At 56.4% G+C, this 26,778-nt stretch overlaps 3 protein-coding genes across 8 annotated transcripts in view; 2 read left to right on the top strand and 1 right to left on the bottom strand.

Annotated features, from left to right (window-relative positions):
• Nucleotides 1–275, bottom strand: part of LOC117008249 (F-BAR domain only protein 1-like) — a 21,269-nt gene extending 20,994 nt beyond the window's left edge. The window contains exon 1 of the mRNA XM_033081928.2: nt 240–275. Within this exon, the coding sequence (XP_032937819.2) occupies nt 240–275 (36 nt within the window). The remainder of the gene's footprint in view (nt 1–239) is intronic.
• LOC117008248 (sodium/iodide cotransporter-like) lies at nt 274–15,958 on the top strand. Its single transcript, XM_033081927.1, has 10 exons — nt 274–341; nt 1,877–2,006; nt 4,274–4,362; nt 6,882–6,994; nt 8,629–8,699; nt 11,500–11,586; nt 13,377–13,609; nt 14,428–14,531; nt 14,636–14,846; nt 15,610–15,958. The coding sequence occupies exons 1-10, from the start codon at nt 274–276 to the stop codon at nt 15,956–15,958; spliced, it is 1,455 nt and encodes a 484-aa protein (XP_032937818.1).
• On the top strand, nt 15,890–26,778 carry LOC117008539 (coiled-coil domain-containing protein 124-like). Of its 6 annotated transcripts, XM_033082484.2 has the most exons (6): nt 15,929–15,954; nt 17,150–17,273; nt 18,219–18,389; nt 22,258–22,438; nt 24,166–24,283; nt 26,569–26,778. In XM_033082484.2, exons 3-6 carry the CDS (start codon nt 18,231–18,233, stop codon nt 26,771–26,773), a joined length of 663 nt encoding a protein of 220 aa, XP_032938375.1. In that variant the 5' UTR covers nt 15,929–15,954; nt 17,150–17,273; nt 18,219–18,230; the 3' UTR covers nt 26,774–26,778. The 6 variants fall into 6 exon arrangements, with proteins under 6 accessions (XP_032938377.1, XP_032938375.1, XP_032938376.1 ...); XM_033082486.2 differs by lacking the exon at nt 17,150–17,273 and having other exon boundaries at nt 15,890–15,954; XM_033082485.2 differs by lacking the exon at nt 15,929–15,954 and having other exon boundaries at nt 16,404–17,256.

Raw genomic sequence — 26,778 nt, 5'->3', positions numbered from 1 at the left:
TTGACCCCGACCCCCGGCGCCGGTACACGCTGTGGGGTCACTCCCATCCCCTCTCACCCCCTGTTGGGTTTTGGGGTGACTCCCTGACCCCCTGTTGGGTTTTGGGGTGACTCCCTGACCCCCTGTTGGGTTTTGGGGTGTCTCTCTGACCCCCTGTTTGGGTTTTGGGGTGACCCTTCCCCGTTTTTGTGTGTCCCCAGCTTTGACCCCGACCCCCGGCGCCGGTACACGCTCTGGACCTTCGTGCTGGGGGGGTCTCTGCTCTGGCTCTCCATGTACGGCGTCAACCAGGCGCAGGTGCAGCGCTACGTGGCCTGCAGGAGCGAGAGGGAGGCCAAGCTGTGAGCGGGGCTGGGATCTGCTGGGGATGGGATCTGCTGGGATCTGCTGGGACCTACTGGGATCAACTGGGATCTGCTGGGACCTACTGGGACCTGCTGGGAATGGGATCTGCTGGGGATGGGATCTGCTGGGGATGGGATCAGATGGGATCTACTGGGATCTGCTGGGACCTACTGGGGTTGGGATCTGCTGGGATCAGATGGGGCTGGGATCTGCTGGGAATGGGATCAGCTGGGACTGGGATAGGTTGGGACTGGGATCCACTGGGGCCGGGATCAGATGGGTCTGGGGATCTGCTGGGACCGGGATCTGGTGGGGCTGGGATCTGCTGGGAACGGGATCTGCTGGGAATGGGATCTGCTGGAACTGGGATCTGCTGGGAACGGGATCTGCTGGGACTGGGATCTGCTGGGACTGGGATCTGCTGGGGTTGAGATCAACTGGCACTGGGATCTGCTGGGCTCGGGATCTGCTGGGGCCAGGATCCACTGGGACCGGGATCTGCTGGGAATGGGATATGCTGGGACTGGGATCCACTGGGCCCGGGATCTGCTGGGACCCTGGAGCTGGGATCAACTGGGGCTGGGATCTGCTGGGGCTGGGGATCAGATGAGGCTGGGATCTGCTGGGCCTGGGATCTGCTGGGACCCTGGGGCCGGGATCAGATGGGTCTGGGGGTCAGAGGGGTCTGGGGATTGACTGTGTCTGGGGATTGACAGGATCTGGGGATCCACTGGGACTGGGTCAGATGGGCCCGGGGATCCACTGGGTCGGGGATCAGAGGGGTCGGGGATCAGAGGGGTCTGGATCTGGGGATTGGGTGGATCCAGGGGTTGGATGGATTCTGGGGATTTATTTGGTCTGGGAATCAGCTGGGTGTGGGGATCCACAGTGTCTGGGGATCGGGTGGATCCCAGGGATCGGCTGGATCCCGCTCTGGAGGCTCCCAGGGATCAGGGAATGCACTGGGAGTGGCTGCAGTGCCCTGCCAGGACCTGGCACCCCGTTATGGACCCTGAATTCCTCTGAATTCCCCTGAAAGGACCTTTCACCCTTTTAGTCACCCTGAATTCCCCTGAAAGGACCTGGCACCCCTTTAAGTGACCCTGAATTCCCCTGACACCTCTGCCAGGACCTTTCACCCTTTTAGGGACCCTGAATTCCCCTGACACCTCTGCCAGGACCTTTCACCCTTTTAGGGACTCTGAATTCCCCTGCAAGGACCTGGCACTCCTTTAGCGACCCTGAATTCCCCTGAATTTCCCTGCAAGGACCAAACACTCATCCCCTACACGGACTGAGCCCCTCTTAGGGACCCTGCCAGGACCCCTCACGCCCTGCCAGGACCTGACACCCTTTTAGTGACCCCGAATTCCCCTGCCAGGACCTGGCACCCCTTTATGGACCCCGAATTCCCCCGAATTCCCCTGCAAGGACCCAACACAGCCCCTACACAGACTGAACCCCCCCTTAGGAACCCTGCCAGGACCTGGCCGGTCTCCAGTGCCCTGGCAGGACCTGTGCCCCCCCGCAGGGCCCTGCTGGTCAATCAAGCGGGGCTCGTGTGCATCGTGGCCAGCGCTGTGGCCTGCGGGCTCGTCATGTTCGCGCTCTATCGCCACTGTGACCCGCTGCTGGCCGGGGCCATCGCCGCGCCCGACCAGGTCCGGCCCGCGCTCCTGTGACCTTCCAGGACCTGCCGGGGTCACAGGGGGTTTGGGGTTCTGTTCCCTTCCAGGACCTGCCGGGGTCACAGGGGGTTTGGGGTTCTGTGACCTTCCAGGATATCCCAAATTAGCGGGGTCACAGGGGTTTTGGGGTTCTGTTCCCTTCCAGGACCTGCCGGGGGTCACAGGGGGTTTGGGGTTTTGTGTCCTTCCAGGACCTGCCGGGGTCACAGGGAGTTTGGGGTTCTGTGCCCTTCCAGGACCTGCCGGGGTGTCACAGGGAGTTTGGGGTTCTGTGCCCTTCCAGGACCTGCCGGGGTCAGAGGGGGTTTGGGGTTCTGTTCCCTTCCAGGACCTCCCTGGCAGAGGGGTCACTGCTGGGTTTGGGGTCCCTCTGGGGTCTTGTTCCCTTCCAGGACCTGTCGGGGTCACAGCTGGGTTTTGGGGTCCTGTTCCCTTCCAGGACCTGCCGGGGTCACAGGGGTTTGGGGTTCTGTGCCCTTCCAGGACCTCCCTGGCAAAGGGGTCACAGGGGTTTTGGGGTCTCTCGGGGTCCTGTTCCCTTCCAGGACCTGCCGGGGGTCACAGGGGGTTTGGGGTTCTGTTCCCTTCCAGGACCTGTTGGAGTCACAGGGGGTTTTGGGGTTCTGTTCCCTTCCAGGACCTGCCGGGGTCACAGGGGTTTGGGGTTCTGTGCCCTTCCAGGACCTGCCGGGTGTCACAGGGGATTTGGGGTTCTGTTCCTTTCCAAGACCTGCCGGGTGTCACAGGGGATTTGGGGGTTCTGTGCCCTTCCAGGACCTGCCGGGGGTCACAGGGGTTTTGGGGTCCTGTTCCCTTCCAGGACCTCCCTGGCAGAGGGGTCACTGCTGGGTTTGGGGTCCCTCTGGGGTCTTGTTCCCTTCCAGGACCTGCCGGGGTCTCAGGGGTTTTTGGGGTTCTGTTCCCTTCCAGGACCTGCCGGGGTGTCACAGGGGGTTTGGGGTCCCTCGGGGTCCTGTTTCCTTCCAGGATCTTTCGGGGTCACAGGGGTTTTGGGGTTCTGTGCCCTTCCAGGACCTGTTGGAGTCACAGGGGGTTTTGTGGTCCTGTTCTCTTCCAGGACCTACCGGGGTGTCACAGGGAGTTTGGGGTTCTGTGACCTTCCAGGACCTGCCGGGGGGTCACTGCTGGGGTTGGGGTCTCTCGGGGTCCTGTTCCCTTCCAGGACCTGCCGGGGTCTCAGGGGGTTTGGGGTCCTGTTCCCTTCCAGGATCTTTAGGGGTCACAGGGGTTTTGGGGTCTTGTTCCCTTCCAGGACCTGTCGGGGGTCACAGGGGGTTTTGGGGTCTTGTTCCCTTCCAAGACCTGCGGGGGTCACAGGGGGTTTTGGGTTCCTGTTCCCTTCCAGGGTCTTTGGGGGTCACAGGGGTTTTGGGGCTCTGTTCCCTTCCAGGACCTGCCGAGGTCACAGCTGGGTTGGGGTCCCTCGGGGTCCTGTCCCCTTCCAGGACCTGCCGGGGGTCACAGGGGGTTTGGGGTCCTTTGGAGTCCTATTCCCTTCCGGGACCTGTCGGGGTGTCAAAAGGGTTTTGGGGTTCTGTGCCCTTCCAGGACATCCCAAAGTAGCGGGGTTACAGGGGGTTTTGGGGTCCTGTTCCCTTCCAGGACCTGCCGGGGTGTCACAGGGGATTTGGGGTTCTGTGCCCTTCCAGGACATCCCTCGCAGAGGGGTCACTGCTGGGGTTGGGGTCCCTCGGGTTCTGTTCCCTTCCAGGACCCCCTGAGGCAGTGGGATGAGAATTTCGGGGTTCCCAGGATGTTTTTGGGGTCCTGTGGTGTCCTGTCCCCTTCCAGGACCCTCTGAAGCAGTGGGATGGGAATTTGGGGGCTCCCGGTGATTTTTGGGGTCCCTTGGGGTCTGAATTCCTTCCAGGACCCCCTGAGGCAACAGGACGGGAATTTGGGAGTGATCCCAGGAGGTTTTTGGGGTCCCCCTGGGTTCTGTTCCCTTCCAGGACCCCCTGAGGCAGTGGGACGGGAATTTGGGGTGGTCCCAGGGAGTTTTGGGGTCCCCCTGGAGTCCTGTTCCCTTCCAGGACCCCCTGTATCAGCGGGATGAGAATTTGGGGGTGATCCCGGTGGTTTTTGGGGTCCCCCCGGGTCCTGTTCCCTTCCAGCACCCCCTGAAGCAGCGGGACGGGAATTTGGGGGTACCCTGGTGGTTTTTGGGGTCCCCCCGGGGGTCGCACCCCCTTTACCCCCCTCCCCTCCCCTCCCCCCAGTACATGCCCTACCTGGTCCTGGACATCTTCGAGAGCGCCCCGGGCGTGCCGGGGCTGTTCCTGGCCTGCGCCTACAGCGGCACCCTCAGGTGAGGGGGGGTCTGGGGGGTCTGTGGGGTCTGGGGGGTCTGAGGGGTCTGGGGGATTTGGGTTAATTTGGGGGATTTGGGGTCAGGGTTAATTTGGGGGTTTGGGTTCCTGGCCTGCACCTACAGCGGCACCCTCAGGTGAGGGGGGGCCTGGGGGGTCTGGGGGGTCTGAGGGGTTTGTGGGGTTTGGGGGATTTGGGGGATTTGGGGGATTTGGGGGGTCTGAGGGGGTCTGGGGGGTCTGAGGGCGTCTGGGGGGTCTGGGGGGTCTGGGGGGTCTGAGGGGTTTGTGGGGTTTGGGGGATTTGGGGGATTTGGGGGGTTTGGGAGGTTTGAGGGGTTTGGGTGCCAGGGCTGTTCCTGGCCTGCGCCTGCAGCGGCACCCTTGGGTGAGGAGGGGTCTGAGGGGTCTGAGGGGTCTGTGGGGGATTTGGGGGTTTGTGGGGTTTGTGGGGTTTGGGGGATTTGGGGGGTTTGGGGGGGGTTTGGGGTCAGGGTTAATTTGGGATCAGGGTTAATTTGGGGGTTTGGGTTCCTGGGGCTGTTCCTGGCCTGCGGTTACAGCAGCACCCTCAGGTGAGGGGGGGTCCCACGAGGAGGGTCTGAACCCCGGGATTTGGGGGGTCTGGGGGGTTTGAGGGGTTTGTGGGGTTTGTGGGGTTTGGGTTAATTTGGGGGATTTGGGGTCAGGGTTAATTTGGAGGTTTGGGTTCCTGGCCTGCGGTTACAGCGGCACCCTCAGGTGAGGGGGGGTCTGAGAGGGGTCTGAGGGGGATTTGGGGGTCTGGGGGGTCTGGGGGGGATTTGGGGCTTTGGGGGTTTTGGGGGATTTGGGGGATTTGGGGTCAGGGTTAATTTGGGGAGTTTGGGTTAATTTGGGGGTTTGGGTTCCTGGGGCTGTTCCTGGCCTGCAGTTACAGCGGCACCCTCAGGTGAGGGGGGGTCCCAGAGGGGTCTGGGGGCTTTGGGGGGTCTGGGGGCTTTGGGGGATTTGTGGGGTTTGGGTTAATTTGGGGGATTTGGGTTAATTTGGGTTAATTTGGGGTTTGGGTGCCGGGGCTGTTCCTGGCCTGCGCCTACAGCGGCACCCTCAGGTGAGGGGGGGTCTGGGGGGTCTGAGGGGTCTGTGGGGTCTGGGGGGGATTTGGGGGTTTGTGGGGTTTGGGGGGTTTGTGGGATTTGGGTTAATTTGGGGGTTTGTGGGGTTTGTGGGGTTTGTGGGGTTTGGGGGATTTGGGGGGGATTTGGGGTCAGGGTTAATTTGGGGGTTTGGGTTCCTGGCCTGCGCCTAGAGCGGCACCCTCAGGTGAGGGGGGGTCCCACGAGGGGGGTCTGAACCCCGGGATTTGGGGTTCTGGGGGGTTTGGGGGGGTCTGAGGGGTCTGGGGGTTTTAGGGGATTTGGGGTCAGGGTTAATTTGGGGGGTTAGGGTTAATTTGGGTTAATTTGGGGTTTGGGTGCCGGGGCTGTTCCTGGCCTGCACCTACAGTGGCACCCTCAGGGGAGGGGGGTCCCACAAGGGGTCTGAGGGGTCTGGGGGGTCTGGGGGTTCTGCACCCCGGGATTTTGGGGGTCTGGGAGGTTTGAGGGGTCTGGGGGCTTTGGGGGATTTGGGTTAATTTGTGGGGTTTGGGGGGTTTGGGTGCCGGGGCTGTTCCTGGCCTGCGCCTACAGCGGCACCCTTGGGTGAGGGGGGGTCTGAGGGGTCTGAACCCCGGGATTTGGGGGATTTGGGGGTTCTAAGGGGTCTGAGGGGTTTGTGGGATTTGGGGGATTTGGGGGGTCAGGGTTAATTTGGAGGTTTGGGTTCCTGGCCTGCGGTTACAGCGGCACCCTCAGGTGAGGAGGGGTCTGCACCCTGGGATTTTGGGGGTCTGGGGGGTCTGAGGGGTCTGGGGGGTTTGGGGGATTAAAAAAAATTAAAAATCGGGGATTATGGGGGCTTGGGAGGTTTGAGAGTTTGGGGGGTTTGGGGGGTTTAGAAAATTTTAAAATCTGGGGGGTTTGGGAAGTTTGAGGGATTTGGGGGAGGGATTTGGGGAGAGGATTTGGGGAGGGGATTTGGGGGATTTGGGGGATTTGGGGAGGGGATTTGGGGAGGGGATTTAGGGGATTCGGGGAGGGGGCTTGGGGAAGGGATTGAGGGATTTGGGGAGGGGGATTTGTGAGATTTGGGAGGGGGTTTGGGGAGGGGATTTGGGAAAGGGATTTGGGGGATTTGAGGAGGGGATTTGGGGCCGGGGGATTTGGGGGATCTGGGGAAGGGATTTTGGGGGATTTGGGGAGGGGGTTTGGGGATGGGATTTAGGGGATTCGGGGAGGGGATTTGGGGGATTTTGGGGATTTGGGGTGGTGCTGTTGTGCAGCACAGCTGGGAGCGGCACCCTGGGGGCGGATTTAGGGCCGGGGGATTTTGGCAGGAAGGTTTTGGGGTGGGGGTGGATTTTGGCAGGAAGGTTTTGGGGTGGGGGGTGGATTTTGGGGTCTGGGGGTGACGGGACCCCCCTCCCCGTGCCCAGCACGGCCTCGACCTCCATCAACGCCATGGCCGCGGTGACCGTGGAGGATCTGGTGAGGCCGCGGCTGCCCGCGCTCAGCCCGCGGAGGCTGGCGCTGATCGGCAAGGGGCTCTGTGAGTGTCACCCCTGGGGACAGCTGGGGGACAACACAGGGGCTCTGTGAGTGTCACCGTGGGGACACACGGGGGACACACGGGGGACACCCGGGGGACGCCAGGGACACCCAGGGATGTGTGACCCTACAGGGGCTCTGTGAGTGTCACAGCGGGGACACCCGGGGGACACCCAGGGGACACCACAGAGACACCCCAGGGGCTGAGTGTCACACCTGGGACAACACAGGGGACACCCAGGGGACACCAGGGGCTCTGTGAGTGTCACAGCGGGGATGTGTGAGTGTCACCCCTGGGGACAACACAGGGGCTCTGTGAGTGTCACCGCGGGGACACCCAGGGGACACCCGGGGGACACCCAGGGGACACCACAGGGACCCCCCAGGGACCCCCAGGGATGTGTGAGTGTCACCCCCGGGGCTCTGTGAGTGTCACAGCGGGGATGTGTGAGTGTCACCCTGGGGACAACACAGGGGCTCTGTGAGTGTCACCCGGGGATGTGTGAGTGTCACCCCTGGGGACAACACAGGGGCTCTGTGAGTGTCACAGCGGGGATGTGTGAGTGTCACCCTGGGGACAACACAGGGGCTCTGTGAGTGTCACAGCGGGGACACACAGGGGACACCCCAGAGACCCCCGGGGCTGTGTGAGTGTCACCCCTGGCGACACCCAGGGACTGTGAGAGTGTCACCCCTGGGGACAACACAGGGGACATCCAGGGGACACGCAGGGGACACCCAGGGGACACCAGGGGCTGAGTGTCACCCGGGGCTCTGTGAGTGTCACCCCCGGGAACACCTGGGGGACACCACAGGGACCCCCCAGGGACCCCCAGGGATGTGTGACCCTACAGGGGCTGTGTAAGTGTCACCCCCGGGGACAACACAGGGGACACCCCCGGGGATGTGTGAGTGTCACACCCAGGGGACACCCAGGTGACACCCGGGGCTGTGTGACCCCACAGGGGCTGTGTGAGTGTCACCCCGGGGACACCCCCGGGACCCCCAGGGAACCCCCCCCGGGGATGTGTGAGTGTCACTGGGGGATGTGTGAGTGTCACCCGCAGGGACCCCGAGGGACCCCCCAGGGGTGTGTGACCTCACAGGGAGCTGGGACCCCCAGGGATGTCACCTCGTCCTGGAATGTGCCAGGCTGTGCCATCCAATCCCATCCCATCCCATCCCATCCATCAACCCCATCAATGCAATCCCATAAATCCCATAAATCTGATCTCACCAATCCCACCAAACCCATATCAATCCCATCCCATCAATCCCATCAATCCCAATCCCACCAATCCCATATCAATCCCACCAATCCCATCAATCCCATATCAATCCCACCAATCCCATATCAATCCCATCCCATAAATCCCATCAATCTCAATCCCACCAATCCCATATCAATCCCATCCCAATCCTATAAATCCCACCAATCCCATATCAATCCCAGCAATCCCATCCCATAAATCCCATAAATCCCATCCCATCAACCGCATCAATCCCATCAATCCCATACCAGTCCCATCAATTCCAATCCCGTATCAATCCCATCAATCCCATCCCAATCCCATACCAATCCCATCAATCCCATATCAATCCCTTATCAATCCCATACCAATCCCCCATCCCCAGCTCTCACCTACGGCACCTCGTGCATCACCGTGGCCGCTCTGTCCTCGCTGCTGGGAGGGGGCGTCCTGCAGGTGAGAGCCCCCCAAAAAAACCCCAAATCCACTCCTCAAACTTCTACACCCCCCAAAAAAACCCCAAATCCCCTCCTCAACCTTCTATCATCCCCCAAAAAACCCCAAATCCCCTCCTCAACCTTCTATCATCCCCCAAAAAACCCCAAATCCCCTCCTCAACCTTCTATCATCCCCCAAAAAACCCCAAATCCCCTCCCCAACCTTCTGCCCCCTCAAAAAAAACCCCAAATCCCCTCCCCAACCTTCTACCATCCCCCAAACCCCCAAACCTCCAAATCCCCAAATCCCCTCCCCACTGTCGTTGCACACCTGAGCGGGGACACACTGGGGACACGATGGGGACACAGAGGGGACACGGCCACGCTCTGGTGGCACCCGGAGAACCCTTGAGGTTGGGGCAGTGCCAGGCACCCCCTGGAGCTCTCACAGACCCCAAAAACCTCCCAAAAAAACCCCAAAACCCCTAAACCCCTCCCCAATATCAGTGCCCATCGGAGTGGGGACACAAAGGGGACACAGAGGGGACACAGAGGGGACACAGAGGGGACACAGCCACGCTCTGGTGACACCTGGAGAGCTCTCGGGGAGGGGGGATTGGGGCAGTGCCAGGTGTTCCCTGGAGCTCTCCCGGACCCTAAAATCCTCTCAAAAAACCGCAAAACCCCAAATCCCCTAAAACCCTCCCCACTGTCACTGCCCATTGATTCAGGGACACATTGGGGACACACTGGGGACACGGCCACGCTCTGGTGACACCCGGAGAGCCCTTGAGGAGCGGGGATTGGGGCAGTGCCAGGCACCCTCTGGAGCTCTCCCAGACCCCAAAACCGCCCCATAAAAAACCCCAAAAACCCCAAACCCCCTAAACCCCTCCCCAATATCAGTGCCCATTGAAGCGGGGACACATTGGGGACACAGAGGGGACACGATGGGGACACGGCCCCGCTCTGGTAGCACCTGGACAGCCCTTGAGGAGCGGGGATTGGGGCAGAGCCAGGCGCGCCCTGGAGCTCCCCCAGACCCCAAAAACCTCCCGAAAAAACCCCAAAAAACCCGAAACCCCCTAAACCCCCCTGCTGTCAGTGCCCATCGAAGCAGGGACACATTGGGGACACATTGGGGACACACTGGGGACAGGGCCACGCTCTGGTGGCACTTGGAGAGCCCTTGAGGAAAGGGGGGTTGGGGCAGAGCCAGGCACCCCCTGGAGCTCTCCCTGACCCCAAAACCACCCCATAAAAACCCCAAACAACCAAAAATCCCCAAACCCCTCCCCACTGTCACTGCTCATTGATCCAGGGACACATTGGGGACACAGAGGGGACACAGAGGGGACACAGAGGGGACATGGCCACGCTCTGGTGGCACCCGGAGAACCCTTGAGGTTGGGGCAGTGCCAGGCACCCCCTGGAGCTCTCCCAGACCCCAAAACCGCCCCATAAAAAACCCCAAAAACCCCAAACCCCCTAAACCCCTCCCCAATATCAGTGCCCATCGGAGTGGGGACACAAAGGGGACACAGAGGGGACACAGAGGGGACACGGCCACGCTCTGGTGACACCCAGAGAGCTCTCGGGGAGGGGGGGTTGGGGCAGTGCCAGGCACCCCCTGGAGCTCTCCCAGACCCTAAACCCACTCCATAAAAAACCCCAAAAACCCCAAATCCCCAAAACCCCTCCCTGCTGTCACTGCTCACCCGAGCGGGGACACACTGGGGACACACTGGGGACACAAAGGGGACACGGCCATGCTCTGGTGACACCTGGAGAGCCATTGAGGAAAGGGGGTTGGGGCAGTGCCAGGCACCCCCTGGAGCTCTCCCAGACCCCAAAACCGCCCCATAAAAAACCCCAAAAACCCCAAATCCCCTAAACCTCCCTGCTGTCAGTGCCCATCGGAGCAGGGACACACTGGGGACACACTGGGGACACAGAGGGGACACGGCCACGCTCTGGTGACACCCAGAGAGCTCTCGGGGAGGGGGGGGTTGGGGCAGTGCCAGGCACACCCTGGAGCTCTCCCAAACCCCATAAACCTTCCAAAAAAACCCCAAAACCCCAAACCCCTTCCCACTGTCACTGCCCATTGATTCAGGGACACATTGGGGACACAGAGGGGACATAGAGGGGACACAGCCACGCTCTGGTGACACCCGGAGAGCCCTTAAGGAAGGGTTGTTGGGACAGTGCCAGGCATACCCTGGAGCTCCCCCAGACCCCAAAAACCTCCCCAAAAAAATCCCCCAAAACCCCAAACCCCTCCCCACGTCAAACTGTCACTGCCCACCTGAGTGGGGACACACTGGGGACACAGAGGGGACAGGGCCACGCTCTGGTGGCACACGGAGAGCCCTTGAGGAGGAGGGGTTGGGGCAGTGCCAGGCACCCCTGGAGCTCTCCCAGACCCCAAAACCGCCCCATAAAAACCCCAAAAACCCCAAACCCCGCCTCGCTGTCACTGCCCATTGATTCAGGGACACAGAGGTGACACGGCCACGCTCTGGTGGCACCCGGACAGCCCTTGAGGAAGGAGGGGATTGGGGCAGTGCCAGGCGGCCCCTGGAGCTCTCCCAGACCCCAAAAACCTCCCCAAAAAACCCCAAAAAACCCGAAACCCCCTAAACCCCCCTGCTGTCAGTGCCCATTGAAGCAGGGACACATTGGGGACACAGAGGGGACATGGCCACGCTCTGGTGGCACCCAGAGACCTCTCAGGGAGGGGCGGTTGGGGCAGTGCCAGGCGCCCCCTGGGGCTCTCACAGACCCCAAAGCCGCCCCATAAAAACCCCAAACCGCAGGGCTCGTTCACGGTGATGGGGGTGATCAGCGGGCCCCTGCTCGGAGCCTTCGTGCTGGGAATGTTCGTGCCCCGCTGCGGCAGCGCCGTGAGAATCGGGGGGGTTGGGGTTTGGGGTTTGGGGTTTGGGGGATTTGGGATTTGGGGTGTGGGGGATTTGGGGATTTGGGGGTTGGGGTGTTGGGGATTTGGAGTTTGGGGTGTGGGGTGTGCGGATTGGGGGAGTGGGGAATTGGGTTTGTGGGATTTGGGGTTTGGGGTTTGGGGTGTGGGGGATTTGGGGTGTGGGTTTGGGTTTGGGGTTTGGGGTTTTTGAGAATTGGGGTGTGGGGATTGGGTTTAGGGTGTGGGGGATTGGGATGTGGGGGATTTGGGGGATTTGGGGTTTGGGGTTGAGGATGTGGGATTGGAGATGTGGGGGATTGGGTTTGGGGGGTTTGGGGTGTGGGTTTTGGGATTTGGGGTGGGGGAGGTTGAGGATTTGGGGTTTGGGGTTTTCGAGGATTGGGGTTTGGGTGTGGGGTGAGGGGATTGGGGGATTTGGGGTTGAGGGTGTGGGGTTTGGGGTGTGGGGATTGGAGGTTTGAGGGGTTTGGGTTTGGGGGATTGGGGTGTGGGGTTTTCAGGGTTTGGGGTGTGGAGATTTGGGGTTTGGGGATTTGAGGTTTGGGATTTGGGGCGTGGGGTATTTGGAGTTTGGGGTGTGGGGTTTGGGGGATTTGGGGTTTTCAGGGATTGGGGTTTGGGGGAGTTGGGGTTTGGGGATTTGGGGTGTGGGGGATTTGGGGTTTGGGTGATTTGGGGTTTTTGAGGATTGCGGTGTGGGGTTTGGGATTTGGGGTTTGGGGTTTGGGTTTGGGGGATTTCAGGGTTTGGGGTTTGGGGTTTTTGGGGATTGGAGTGTGGGGTTTGGGGATTTGGGGTGTGAGGGCCTGAGGTGTGGGGAATTGGGGTTTGGGGGGATTTGGGGTTTGGAGTTTGGGATTTGGGGTTTGGGGCGTGGGGGATTTGGGTTGGTGTTTGGGGTGTGGGGTATTTGGAGTTTGGGGTGTGGGGTTTGGGGGATTAGGGATCGGGGTGTGGAGGATTGGGTTTGGGGGATTGGGGTTTGGGGTTTGGGATTTGGGGTTTCAGGTGTGGGGAATTGGGATGTGGGGGATTTGGGTTTTGGGGTTTGGGGATTTGGGGTGTGGGGTTTGGGGATTTGGGGGATTGGGATGTGGGGAGTTTGGGGTTTGGGTTTGGGGTGTGAGGTTTTTGAGGGTTGGGGTGTGGGGTTTGGGATTTGGAGTTTCAGGTGTGGGGGATTGGGATGGGGGATTTGGGGTTCAGGGTTTGGGTTTGGGGAATTTGGTGTTTGGGGTGTGGGGTATGAGTGATTTGGGGTTTGGGGTGTGGGGATTGGAGTGTAGGAGATTGGGTTTGAGGTTTTGGGGATTTGGGGATTTGGAGTTTGGGGTTTGGGGTGTAGGGATTGGGGTTTGGGAGATTGGGGGATTGGGGTTTAGGGATTTGGGGTGTGGGGTTTGGGGGATTTGCGAGTTTGGGGGTTCTGCCATTCAGCACAGCCATATTTGGGATATTTGGGATTTTTGGGACGGTCTCCCCAGACGCCCCAGGCTGTGCTGACCCCTCTGTCCCATCCCTGTCCCATCCCTGTCCCTGTCCCTGTCCCCGTCCCTGTCCCATCCCTGTCCCTGTCCCTGTCCCATCCCTGTCCCATCCCTGTCCCTGTCCCTGTCCCTGTCCCATCCCTGTCCCTGTCCCATCCCTGTCCCTGTCCCTGTCCCATCCCTGTCCCTGTCCCATCCCTGTCCCTGTCCCATCCCTGTCCCTGTCCCTGTCCCATCCCTGTCCCTGTCCCCATCCCTGTCACAGGCCGTGCTGGGGGGTCTGGCCGTGGGCCTGGCACTGTCCCTGTGGGTGGCCGTTGGTGCCACCCTGTACCCGCCCAGCGCGGCCACCATGGGGGTGCTGCCAACCTCGGGGACAATGTGTCCGCCCCGCAACGCCACCAATGTCACCAACGTCACCAATGTCACCAACGTCACCAATGTCACCAACGTCACCAGCGTCACCGCCCTGCCCGCGCCACCGCCGGACCCGCTGCGGTGAGCGGGGAGGGGACAGCGCGGGAGTGGCACTGTCCCTTGGGGTGGCACGGAACTGTCACTGTCCCCTGGGATGGCACAGACTTGTCACTGTCCCCTGGGGTGGCACAGCCCTGTCACTGTCCCCTGGGGTGGCACAGAGCTGTCACTGTCCCCTGTGACATCACGTCCCTGTCCTTGATGGCTGTGATGTCACACCCCTGTCCCTGTCCCTGTCTCTGTCCCTGTCCCTGTCACTGTCCCCTGTGACATCATGTCCCTGTCCCTACTGGCTGTGATTTCACACCCCTGTCCCTGTCCCTGTCCCCTGTCCCTGTCACTGTCCCCGGTCCCCTGTGACATCACATTATTGTCCCTGCTGGCTGTGATGTCACCTTGCTGTCCCTGTCCCCTGTGATGTCACACCCCTGTCCGTGCTGGCTGTGACATCACACCACTGTCCCTGTCCCCTGTGACATCACATCCCTGTCCCTGCTGGCTGTGACGTCACACCACTGTCCCTGTCCCCTGTGACATCACACCCCTGTCCCTGCTGGCTCTGACATCACCCCTCTGTCCCTGTTCCTGTGATGTCACCCCATTGTCCCCATCCCTGTGATGTCACTCCTGTCCCCATTTCTGTGATGTCACCCTGTCCCATTCCCGGTGACATCACCCCGCTGTCCCTGTTGGCTGTGACGTCACCCCGCTGTCCCCATCCCTGTGACATCACCCTGTCCCCATTCCCTGGGACATCACTCCTGTCCCCATCCCTGTGACGTCACCTCTGTCCCATTCCTGGTGACATCACCAGTGACATGTGACATGTCCCCTCCCAGCCCGGCCATCCTGGCTGAGTTCTACTCCATGTCCTACCTGTACTACGGCGCCTTGGGGACACTGGGGACCGTGGGGACAGGGGCCCTGCTCAGCCTCCTGCCAGGTGAGCAAGGGGTGGCCGTGTCACCCGTGGTGTCACTGCGCCCTGTCACCCCCTGTCACCCCTCCCTGTCACCCTGTCCTTGTCACCGTGTCCCCTCCCGGCAGGGCCAGCCCGGCAGAGCCACCGTCCCCAGGGTGTGCTGTGGTGTGACATCGTCAAGGCCACACCCTCGGGTGTCCCCAAGGGTGACAACAGCCCCCAGGACGAGCCCCCGGACAAGGCCGGAGCCACCCAGGCGCTGCTGGAGAGGCCGGACGGGGAGGGGACACCCCCGTGTGACACCCCCAGGGATGGCACTGTCACCGAGAGCGACGTGTAGGGGACAGCGGGGTGGGGACACGGGGACAGCGGGGTGGGGACATGGGGACAGCGGGGTGGGGACACGGGGACAGCGGGGTGGGGACACGGTGCTGGCACAAATAAAGGGGCTGCTGATCCTGGACAGAGCCTGGCCTTGAGGGGACAGGGGGTGACAGGGACAGGGTGACAGGGAGGGGACACGGCCGCTGTCCCTTAGGTGACGTGGCTGGAATGGTGGGGAGGTCACGGACAGGTGTGGGGGGGGGAATTTGGGAATCAAGACCACTCAGGTGACAATGGCCACAGTCAGGTAACAATAGCCACAGTCAGGCGACAATGGCCGCACCCAGGTGACAATGGCCACACCCAGGTGACAATAGTCACAGTCAGGCCACAATAGCCACAGTCAGGTGACAATGGCCACACCCAGGTGACAATGGCCACACCCAGGTGACAATAGTCACAGTCAGGCCACAATAGCCACAGTCAGGTGGCAATGGCCACATTCAGGTGATAGTGGTCACAGTCAGGCGATAATGGCCACACCCAGGTGACAAGGGCCAGACCCAGGCGACAATGGCCACATTCAGATGACAATGGGCACAGTCAGGTGATAATGACCACAGTCAGGTGACAATGGCCACATCCAGGTGACAATGGCCACAATCAGCTGACAATGGCCACACCCAGGTGACAATGACCACAGTCAGGTGACAATGGCCACAATCAGGTGACAGTGCGGACTCCCGCAGGTGACAAAGGGCCACACCCCTTTAAGCCCCGCCCACCCGTCTGACAGCGACCCCGCCCACCCCTCAGGAGCCCCTCTGGGCGCCGCCATCTTTGAACCGGGCAGGTCCTCGCCGGGGGCGGCCATTGTGCCAATTCCCCGCGGATTTTTTTCCTCCAGCTCCGCCCTGATCGGGGATCTCCTCCCATCCCTCCGTTCCCTCCGCTCCCTCCGCTCCCTCCTCCGCCGCTCCCTCAAAGCAGCGGCAAAGCCGTGCCAAACCGTGCCCTCAACAAACATGGCGGCGGCGGCGCCCCGCCCGCTCCCGCCATTGCTGCGGCCGCGCGCGGTGATGACGCAAGAGGCGCGCGACGGCCGGGGCGGCGGGGCCCGGTAGGAGCGGGGCCGGTTCGGGCCCGGTTCGGGGCTGAGGGACCGGGACGGGCCCGGACCGGGACTGAGGGGACAGGGAGGGAGCGGAGGGAGCGGGGGAGCCCGGGGGGGGACGAGGCGGGGAGGTCTGGGGGGGGTGCGCCAGGTCCCGGTGTCGCTTTTTGTCCCCATCAGGTGAGGGCCCTGCCCGGAGCCCGCGCCTTGGGCAGGCTCGGAGGTGGGGAACGGGGTTTGGGAGGGGTTAAAGTGTGGGGAAAGGGGTTTGGGAAGGGTTAAAGTGTGGGGAAAGGGGTTTGGGGAGGGTTAAAGTGTGGGGAAAGGGGTTTGGGGAGGGTTAAAGTGTGGGGAAAGGGGTTTGGGAAGGGTTAAAGTGTGGGGAAAGGGGTTTGGGAAGGGTTAAAGTGTGGGGAAAGGGGTTTGGGAAGGGTTAAAGTGGTAAAATGGATTTTAGGAAGGCTTAAAGTGTGGGGAAAGGATTTTGGGAAGGGTCAAAGTGTAAGAAAAGGGATTTAGGAAGGGTCAGAGTGGGAAAAGGGATTTTAGGAAGAGTTAAAATGTGGGGAAAATTGATTTTAGGGAGGGTCAAAGTGCAGAAAAATGGATTTTAGGAAGGCTTAAAGTGTGGGGAAAGGATTTTGAGAAGGGTCAAAGTGTAAGAAAAGGGATTTAGGAAGGGTCAAAGTGGAAAAATGGATTTTAAGAAGGGTCAAAGTGTAAGGAAAAGGATTTTGGGAATGGTCAGAGTGGGAAAAGGAATTTTAGGAAAGGTCAGAGTGTAAGAAAAGGGATTTTAGGAAGGGCCAGAGTGTTGGAAAAGGGATTTGGGAAGGGTCAGAGTGCAATAAAAGGGATTTTGGGACAGTTCTGAGGGTGTTCCAGGCAGGAGAAAGGATTTCATCCATCCCAGGCTGGGAAAACCTCGGGAATGGAGCAGCCCTGCCGTGTCATTTTTAATTTCATTCATCATTATCTGTCATTAAAATCAAAGATTCAACCCCAGAGCTCCCAAAGCTGTGATTTCCTCGGTGTTTGGTTGTTTTTAAAGCTCCTGTTTTCCCTGGATTTGACTTTTCCCACCCTGGATAACAATCCCAGCCCATTTTTGGGGCTGTTTATCCAAATTAAAGGAGTTTCTCACCTCGCTGTGGATCCCCCTGGACCAGGGTTTGGTTTTTAAATTTTTTTTTATTTCCAGGTGCCTTTTCCATGGGTTGGGAGGCTGGAATTTGGCCTGGAGGGAGCAGATTCCTTTGGGATCAGCCAGGATCTGGAAACTGAGGAAATCTGGGAAATTTATCCCAGGTTTATCCCGATCTGAGGTTGGGATGAATCAGGGGGGATGATCCCAAATTTTCCCCCCATCCAGTGCTCAGTTTTGGGGACATTTCCCCCCTCCCAAATCCTCAAAATCTGCGAAAGGGGCTGGAAAATTCCTGGAGGAGTTGGGAAAGGAAAGCTTGGAAAAGTTTGGAATCCTCATCCCTGGAGGATTCCAAGGATGCAAACTCCAAATTCTGGGGGGGAAGGGGTTGGAGAATTCCTGAGGAAAGTTGGGAAAGGGATGGAGAATTTCTGAGGAAAATTGGGGAAGGGATGGAGAATTCCTGAGGAAAGAGGGTGGAGAATTCCTGAGGAAAACTGGGAAAGGGATGGAGAATTCCTGAGGAAAACTGGGAAGAGGTTGGAGAATTTCTGGGAAGGGGCTGGAGAATTCCTGGGGAAAATTGGGAAAGGGATGGAGAATTTCTGGGGAAAAGTGGGAAAGGGATGGAGAATTTCTGGGGAAAAGTGGGAAAGGGATGGAGAATTCTTAAGGAAAATTGGGAAGGGGTTGGAGAATTCCTGAGGGAAGTGGGTGGAGAATTCCTGAGGAAAATTGGCAAAGGGATGGAGAATTCCTGAGGAAAATTGGGAAGGGGTTGGAGAATTACTGAGGGAAGAGGGTGGAGAATTCCTGAGGAAAACTGGGAAGGGGTTAGAGAATTTTTTTGGGAAAGGGACTGGAGAATTTTGCTGGGAAGGGGGCTGGAGAATTCCTGAGAAAAACTGGGAAAGGGCTGAGAATTCCTGAGAAAAGGCTGGAGAGTTTTCCTGGGAAAGAGCTGAGAATTCCTGAGGGGAACCAGGAAAATTAAAAATCAGACAAACCTGAAGCACCCACAGCTCAAACCTTCCCAACCCACCCCATAAAAACAAAACCAACAAAACCCCAAACCCTACCCACATCCATTTTTGAAAATCCCCAAATGTTCCTTGTTTTCCAGAGGATTTGAGGGATGCCCAAGAAATTCCAGGGGGAGAACAGCAAGTCGGCGGCGGCGCGCGCCCGCAGGGCCGAGGCCAAGGCGGCGGCGGAGGCGCGGCGGCAGCAGGAGCTGGAGGATGAGCTCTGGAAGGACGAGGACAAACACGTCCTGAGGAAGGAGCAGAGGAAGGTGGGGGTGCCCAAAATCCTGGGGAGGGGTTGGGAATGAGGAGGGAGAGGTTTGGGAATCCAGCTCTTCATCCATGAGTCTGTCCATCCACAAATCCATGAGTCCATACGTGGATCCGTTAATGAATCCATCTGTGAATCCATCCATGGATCCATCCATGAATCCATGAGTTCATCCATGAATCCATCCATGAATCCATCCATGAATCAATGAATCCATCCATGGATCCATCCATGAATCCATCCATGAATCCATCCGTAAATCCATGAGTCCATCCGTGAATCCATCCATGAATCCATCCATGAATCCGTGAGTCCCTCCATGGATCCATCCATGAATCCATCCATGAATCCATGAGTTCATGAATCCATCCATGAATCCCTCCATGAATCCATGAGTTCATCCATTAATCCATCCATGAATTCATGAGTCCATCCATGGATCCATCCATGAATCCATGAGTTCATCCATGAATCCATCCATGAATTCATGAGTCCATCCATGGATCCATCCATGAATCCATCCATGGATCCATTCCTCCATCCATGGACCCATTCCTCCATCCATGGATCCATCCCTCCATCCATCCATGGATCCATCCATGGGTCCCTGGATCCTCTCTGGGATTGTCCTGGCACTCCAGAGGTGCCATCCCAAGGAATTCCCAGATTCCTGGGCGTGGTTTGGGAATTCAGTATGTGACGTGATCTGTGTCCAGGAGGAGTGGGAGAAGCGGCAGCTGGAGCTGCTGCAACCACGGATCCATCCATGAATCCATGAGTTCATCCATGAATCCATCCGTGGATCCATCTGTGGATCCATCCGTGAATCCATGAGTCCGTCCTTCCATCTATCCATGGGCATATCCATGAATCCATCTGTGGATCCATCCATTAATCCATGAGTGAATCCGTGAGTCCATCCATGAGTCCATCCATTAATCCCTCCATGAATCCATCCATGGATTCCTCCATCCATCCATGAGTCCATGAATCCATCCAGGAGTCCCTCCATGGATCCATTCATGGATCCATCCATGAATCCATGGATCCATCCACACATCCGTGGATCCATCATTCCATCCATCCATTAATCCACCCATGGATCCATGAATCCATGAGTTCATGTATCCATGAGTCCATCCCTCCATGGATCCATCCATGAATCCGTGTATCTGTCCATGAATCCGTCTGTGAATCCATGAGTCCATCCATGAGGTCATCCATGAATCCATCCGTGGATCAATCCATGGATCCCTGCAGTGATCCATCCATGAATCCCTGAATCCATCCATGGATCCATCCATGAATCTATGCATAGATCCCTCCATCCATCTATAAATCCATCTGTGGATCCCTCCATCCATCCATGAATCCCTCCATGAATCCATCCATGAATGCATCCCATGGAATGTGGGAATTGTCATTCCAAGGAAACGTCTCCAAATCCAGGAGGAGTGGGAGAAGTGGCGCCTGGAGCAGCTGGAGCTGCTGCATCCATGGATCTGTCCATGAATCTATGAGTCCATCCATGATTCCATCCACAAATCCATGAGTCCATACATGAATCCATCCGTGGATCAATCTGTGGATCCCTCCAATGATCCATCCGTGAATCCATCCATGAATCCATGAGTTCATCCATGAGTCCATCCATGAATCCATGAATCCATTAATGAATCCATCTGTGAATCCGTCCATGAGTCCATCCATGAATCCATCCATGAATCCATCCGTGAATCCGTGAGTTCATCCATCCATGGATCCATCCATGAATCCATCCATGAATCCATCCATGGATCCATCCTTGAGTCCATCCCATGCCATATTGGAATTGTCCTTGCAGGAGGAGCGGGAGAAGCGGCACCTGGAGCAGCTGGAGCTGCTCCATCCATGGATCCATCCATGAATCCATGAGTTCATCCGTGGATCCATCCATTAATCTATCCATTAATCCATCCATGGATCCATCCATGAATCCATGAATTAATCCATCCATGAACCCATACATGAGTCCATCCCATGGCATGTGGGAATTGTAATTCCAAAGAAACATCTCCCATTGCAGGAGGAGTGGAAGAAGTGGCGCCTGGAGCAGCTTTAGCTGCTGCCTCCATGGATCCATCCATGAATCCATGAATTAATCCGTGGATCCATCCATGGATCCATCCATGAATCCATGGGTTAATCCACCCATGAATCCATCCATGGATCCATGAGTCCGTCCATGAATCCATCCATGAGTCCATCCATGAGTCCGTCCATGAATCCATCCATGAGTCCATCCATGAGTCCATCCATGGATCCATCCGTGGATCCATGCATGGATCCAGCCATGAATCCATCCATGAATCCATGAATCCATCTGTGGATCCATCCATGAATCCATGAGTCCATGAGTTCATCCATGAATCCATGAGTTGATCCATGAGTCCATGAGTTCATCCATGGATCCATCCATGAATCCATTCATGAGTCCATCCATGAATCCATCCATGAATCCGTGAGTCCATGAGTTCATCCATGGATCCATTCATGAGTCCATGAGTCCATCCATGGATCCATCCCTGAATCCATCCATGAATCCATGAGTCCATCCATGGATCCATCCCTGAATCCGTCCATGAATCGAGGAGTCCATCCATGGATCCATCCATGGATCCATCCATGAATCCATCCATGAGTCCATGCATGAGTCCATCCATGAATCCATGGATCCATCCGTGGATCCATCTATGGATCCATGGAAGGTTCCATGGATGAATGAAGGGATCTATGAATGGATTCATGGATGGATTCATGGAATTATGGATGGATCCATGGAGGGATGGACTCATGGATTCACAGATGAACTCATGGGTTCGTGGATGGATTAGTCCATCCATTAATCCATCCATGAATCCATCCGTGGATCCATCCATGAATCCATGAGTCCATGAGTTCATCCATGAATCCATGAGTTGATCCATGAGTCCATGAGTTCATCCATGGATCCATCCATGAATCCATTCATGAGTCCATCCATGCATCCATCCATGAATCCGTGAGTCCATGAGTTCATCCATGGATCCATTCATGAGTCCATGAGTCCATCCATGGATCCATCCCTGAATCCATCCACGAATCCAGGAGTCCATCCATGGATCCATCCATGGATCCATCCCTGAATCCATCCATGAATCCAGGAGTCCATCCATGGATCCATCCATGAATCCATCCATGAATCCATGAGTTGATCCATGAGTCCATGAGTCCATCCATGGATCCATCCATGAATCCATTCATGAGTCCATCCATGCATCCATCCATGAATCCGTGAGTCCATGAGTTCATCCATGGATCCATTCATGAGTCCATGAGTCCATCCATGGATCCATCCCTGAATCCATCCACGAATCCAGGAGTCCATCCATGGATCCATCCATGGATCCATCCCTGAATCCATCCATTAATCCAGGAGTCCATCCATGGATCCATCCATGGATCCATCCATTAATCCATCCATGAATCCAGGAGTCCATCCATGGATCCATCCATGAATCCATCCATGAATCCATGAGTCCATCCATGGATCCATCCTTGAGTCCATCCATGAATCCATGAGTTGATCCATGAATCCATGAATCCATCCATGGATCCATCCATGGATCCATCCCTGAATCCATCCCTGAATCCATGAATCCATCCATGGATCCATCCATGAATCCAGGAGTCCATCCATGGATCCATCCATGGATCCATCCCTGAATCCATCCATGAATCCAGGAGTCCATCCATGGATCCATCCATGGATCCATCCATGAATCCATCCATGAGTCCATGAGTCCATCCATGCATCCATCCCATGGAATGTGGAATTGTCGTTGCAGGAGGAGCGGGAGAAGCGGCGCCTGGAGCAGCTGGAGCGCCGCAAGGAGCTGCAGCGCCTGCTGGAGGAGGAGGATTCCAAACTGAAGGGGAAGAGCCCCAAGCAGGGAAATCCCGGGAAGGTGACGCGCGCCCAGATCGAGGAGAGCGTGCGCCGGGAACAGCAGCAGCAGCAGGACACAGGTCTGGGAATTCTGGGCTGGGCAGGAACTCTGGGAGAGTTTGGGAATTCCCAAAGGTCTTTAGGGATGGGGTTTGGGGTTGGGTTGGATCCCAAAGATCTTTTCCAGTGGGAAAAAATTCCAGGATTTCTGTTCCTGTGCTGCTGGATTTTCCATGTCTGCAATTTTTCCAATCCCACATTTCCCAAAGTCAATCTCACATTTCCATTTCCACATTTCCCAATCCCACATTTCCCATTCCCAATCCCACATTTTAATTTCCACATTTCCCAATCCCACATTTCCCATTTCCACATTTCCCAATCCCACATTTCCCATTCCCACATTTCCAATCCCACATTTCCCAATCCCTTTCCCACATTTCTCAATCCCAATCCCACATTTCCCCTTCCACAGAAAAACCTGATTTTTTTTTTTAATTTAGGAAAATTAGATTTTTTTTAGAGGAAAAATTGGGGTTTTTTGGGAAAAACAGATTTTTAGAGGGAAAATTGAGGTTTTTAGAGGAAAAATTGATTTTTTTTAGGGGGAAAAACTGTGATTTTTTTTGGAAACATCAAGTTTTTTAGCATGATTATTGACTTTTTTTGGAAACTTGAGTTTTTTCGTGTGCTCATTGAGTTTTTTAGAGGAGAAATTGACTTTTCCAGAGGAAAAATTCATTTTTTTGGAGGAAAAACTGATATTTTTTTTGAAAACCTGAGTCTTTTGGCATGCTCATTGAGATTTTTAGAGGAAAAATTGAATTTTTGGGGGAAAACCTGAGTTTTTAGAGGAAAAAATGAATTTTTTTTGAAAACCTGAGGTTTTTAGAGGAAAAATTGACATTTTTATGGGAAAAATTGATTTTTTAGCGGGGAAAAGCTGTGGGTTTTTTTGGGAAATTCCAAGTTTTTCAGCGTGATCGAATTTTTTAGAGGAAAAATTGACTTTTCCAGAGCAAAAATTGATTTTTTGGGGGGAAAAAGCTGTGATTTTTTTTTGGGGAACCCCGAGTTTTTCAGTGTGCTCATTGCATTTTTTAGAGGAAAAATTGATTTTTTTGGGAAAACATGAGTTTTTAGAGGAAAAATTGATTTTTTTTTTGGGAAAACCTGAGTTTTTAGAGGAAAAATTGATTTTTTTGGGAAAACCTGATTTTTTAGGGGAAAAATTGACTTTTCCAGAGAAAAAATTGATATTTTAGGGGGGAAAAGCTGTGATTTTTTTTGGAAACCCTGAGTTTTTCAGCGTGCTCACTGAGTATTTTAGAGGAAAAATTGATTTTTTTTGTGGGAAAACTCAAGTTTTTTAGAGGAAAAATTGAATTTTTTAGGGGAAAAATTGACTTCTCTAGAGGAAAAATTGATTTTTTTGGGAAAACCCGAGTTTTTTAGGGGAAAAATTGACTTTTGCAGAGAAAAAATTGATATTTTAGGGGGGAAAAGCTGTGATTTTTTTTGGGAAACCCTGAGTTTTTCAGCGTGCTCACTGAGTATTTTACAGGAAAAATTGAATTTTTTGGGTGAACCCCGAGTTTTTTAGCATGCTCATTGAGCTTTTTAGAGGAAAAATTGATTTTTTTTTTGAAAACCTGAGTTTTTTAGAGGAAAAATTGAGTTTTTTAAAGGAAAAATTGACTTTTCCAGAGGAAAAATTGATTTTTTAGGGGGGAAAAGCTGTGATTTTTTTGGAGAACCCTGAGTTTTTCAGCGTGCTCACTGAGTTTCCCCCTGGCCTGGTCCCCAGCAGCAGAGAAGGACAAATCCCACCTGGAGCTGCCCCTGGAGGAGAACCTGAACCGGCGGCTGCCCGAGGAGGGCGCGGTGGAGGCGCGGAGCATCGAGGAGGCCATCGCTGCCCTCAGGTGGGGGAGCCCCTAAAACATCCTGAAATAGCCCTGGGACCCCTGAAATGTCCTAAAAACAGCTCTGGGATCCCTGAAATGTCCTAAAAACAGCCCTGGGTGGTCCCTAAAATATCCTAAAAACAGCTCTGGGATCCCTGAAATATCCAAAAAACAGCCCTGGGACTCCTGAAACAGCCTAAAAACAGTCCTGGGTGATCCCTAAAACATCCTAAAATAGCCCTGGGACCCCTGAAATATCCTAAAACAGCCCTGGGACCCCTGAAATGTCCTAAAAACAGCCCTGGGATCCCTGAAATATCCTAAAACAGCCCTGGGACCCCTGAAATATCCTAAAAACAGCTCTGGGATCCCTGAAATGTCCTAAAACAGCCCTGGGACTCCTGAAATAGCACTGGGTGATCCCTGAAATATCCCGGAAACAGCTCTGGGTGATCCCTAAAATATCCTAAAACAACCCTGGGACCTCTGAAATGTCCCTAAAACAGCCCTGGGACCCATGAAACAGCCTAAAAACAGCCCTAGGACCCCTAAAATAGCCCTGGCACCCCCTAAAATGTCCTGAAACAGCCCTGGGTGATCTCTAAAACAGCCCTGGCACCTCTGAAATATCCTAAAAATCAGCTCTGGGATTCCCGAAATGTCCTAAAAACAGCCCTGGGTGATCCCTAAAACAGCTGTGGGATCCCTGAAATATCCTAAAACCAGCCCTGGAACACCTAAAACAGCCCTGTGTGATCCCTAAAACAGCCTAAAAACACCACTGGGACCCCTGAAACAGCCCTGGGACCCCTAAAACAGCCTAAAACCAACTCTGGGATTCCTGAAATATCCTAAAAACAGCCTTGGGACCCCTGAAACAGCCTAAAAACAGCACTGGGTGGTCCCTAAAACAGCCCTGGAACCCCTAAAATGTCCTAAAACCAGCTCTGTAATCCCCTAAAATATCCTAAAAACAACCTGGGATCCCTGAAATAGCACTGGGACCTCTGAAATGTCCTAAAACAGCCCTGGGACCCCCTAAATATTCTAAAAACAGCCTTGGGCCCCCTAAAACAGCCCTGGGCGATCCCTAAAATATCCTGAAACAGCCCTGGGACCCATGAAACAGCCTAAAAACAGCCCTGGGTGATCCCTAAAACAGCCCCTGGAACCCCTTAAAATATCCTAAAACACCCTCTGGAACCCCTAAAACACCCCTGGAATCCCCTAAAACAGCCCAAGTGCACTGTCCATCCCTGTCCCGTGTCCCCGTGTCCCCAGCGTGTCACAGCCCCTGGAGCGCCACCCCGAGCGCACTGTCCATCCCTGTCCTGTGTCCATCCCTGTCCCGTGTCCATCCCTGTCCTGTGTCCATCCCTGTCCCGTGTCCATCTCTGTCCCCACACCCTGAGGGCCATGTCCATCCCTGTCCCCACACCCTCAGCTCAATGTCCCTCCCTGTCCCGTGTCCCCACTCCCTGATCAGTGTCCCTGCCCGTATCCAGCGTGTCCCCACCCCCTCTCACATTGTCCCCCTGTCCCCAGCGTGTCCCCATCCCCTGAGCTCAGTGTCCCTCTGTCCCGTGTCCATCCCTGTCCCGTGTCCCGTGTCCCCAACCCCTCTGACATTGTCCCCCTGTCCCCAGCGTGTCCCTAACCCCGATCAATGTCCCTCCCCATGTCCCCAGCGTGTCGCAGCCCCTGGAGCGCCACCCCGAGTGCACTGTCCATCCCTGTCCTGTGTCCCGTGTCCCCACCCCCTGTGCTCAGTGTCCCCCTGTCCCCAGCGTGTCCCCACCCCCTCTGACACTGTCCCCGTGTCCCCAGCGTGTCGCAGCCCCTGGAGTGTCACCCCGAGCGCAGTGTCCATCCCTGTCCTGTGTCCATCCCTGTCCTGTGTCCATCCCTGTCCCGTGTCCCTGTGTCCCGTGTCCATCCCTGTCCCCACACCCTGAGGGCCATGTCCATCCCTGTCCCGTGTCCCCACCCCCCCGACACTGTCCCCATGTCCCCAGTGTGTCGCAGCCCCTGGAGCGCCACCCCGAGCGCACTGTCCATCCCATGTCCCGTGTCCATCCCTGTCCCGTGTCCATCCCTGTCCCCACACCCTGAGGGCCATGTCCATCCCTGTCCCATGTCCACACCCCCTGATCAATGTCCCTCCGTGTCCCCAGCGTGTCGCAGCCCCTGGAGCGCCACCCCGAGCGCACCATGTCCCCACACCCCGAGCGCACTGTCCATCCCTGTCCTGTGTCCATCCCTGTCCCCACACCCTGCTGACATTGTCCCCTCCGTGTCCCCAGCGTGTCGCAGCCCCTGGAGCGCCACCCCGAGCGCCGCCTCCGCGCCGCCTTCGCCGCCTTCGAGGAGCTGGCGCTGCCGCGGCTCAAGCGGGACAATCCCAACATGCGGCTGAGCCAGCTGCGGCAGCTGCTCAAGAAGGAGTGGATGAAATCCCCCGAGAACCCCATGAACCAGCGGCACAAACCCTACAACAGCCACCAATAGGACTC

This window comes from Catharus ustulatus, chromosome 29 (assembly GCF_009819885.2).
Source record: "Catharus ustulatus isolate bCatUst1 chromosome 29, bCatUst1.pri.v2, whole genome shotgun sequence".
In the NCBI taxonomy this organism is placed as follows: Eukaryota; Metazoa; Chordata; class Aves; order Passeriformes; family Turdidae; genus Catharus; species Catharus ustulatus.
This window is presented reverse-complemented; position numbering and strand designations above follow the sequence as displayed.

What these genes read in the sequence shown, in the direction of transcription:
- LOC117008248 (XM_033081927.1), top strand. Translation starts at nt 274, where the DNA reads ATGTACGGCGTCAACCAGGCGCAGGTGCAGCGCTACGTGGCCTGCAGG. An exon ending in TGGGAGGGGGCGTCCTGCAG is followed by an intron (nt 8,700 to 11,499) that starts GTGAGAGCCCCC and finishes CCCAAACCGCAG; the next exon opens with GGCTCGTTCACGGTGATGGG. An exon ending in CCTGCTCAGCCTCCTGCCAG is followed by an intron (nt 14,532 to 14,635) that starts GTGAGCAAGGGG and finishes CCCTCCCGGCAG; the next exon opens with GGCCAGCCCGGCAGAGCCAC.
- LOC117008539 (XM_033082486.2), top strand. Translation starts at nt 18,231, where the DNA reads ATGCCCAAGAAATTCCAGGGGGAGAACAGCAAGTCGGCGGCGGCGCGC. An exon ending in TGAGGAAGGAGCAGAGGAAG is followed by an intron (nt 18,390 to 22,257) that starts GTGGGGGTGCCC and finishes TTGTCGTTGCAG; the next exon opens with GAGGAGCGGGAGAAGCGGCG. An exon ending in GAGGCCATCGCTGCCCTCAG is followed by an intron (nt 24,284 to 26,568) that starts GTGGGGGAGCCC and finishes CCGTGTCCCCAG; the next exon opens with CGTGTCGCAGCCCCTGGAGC.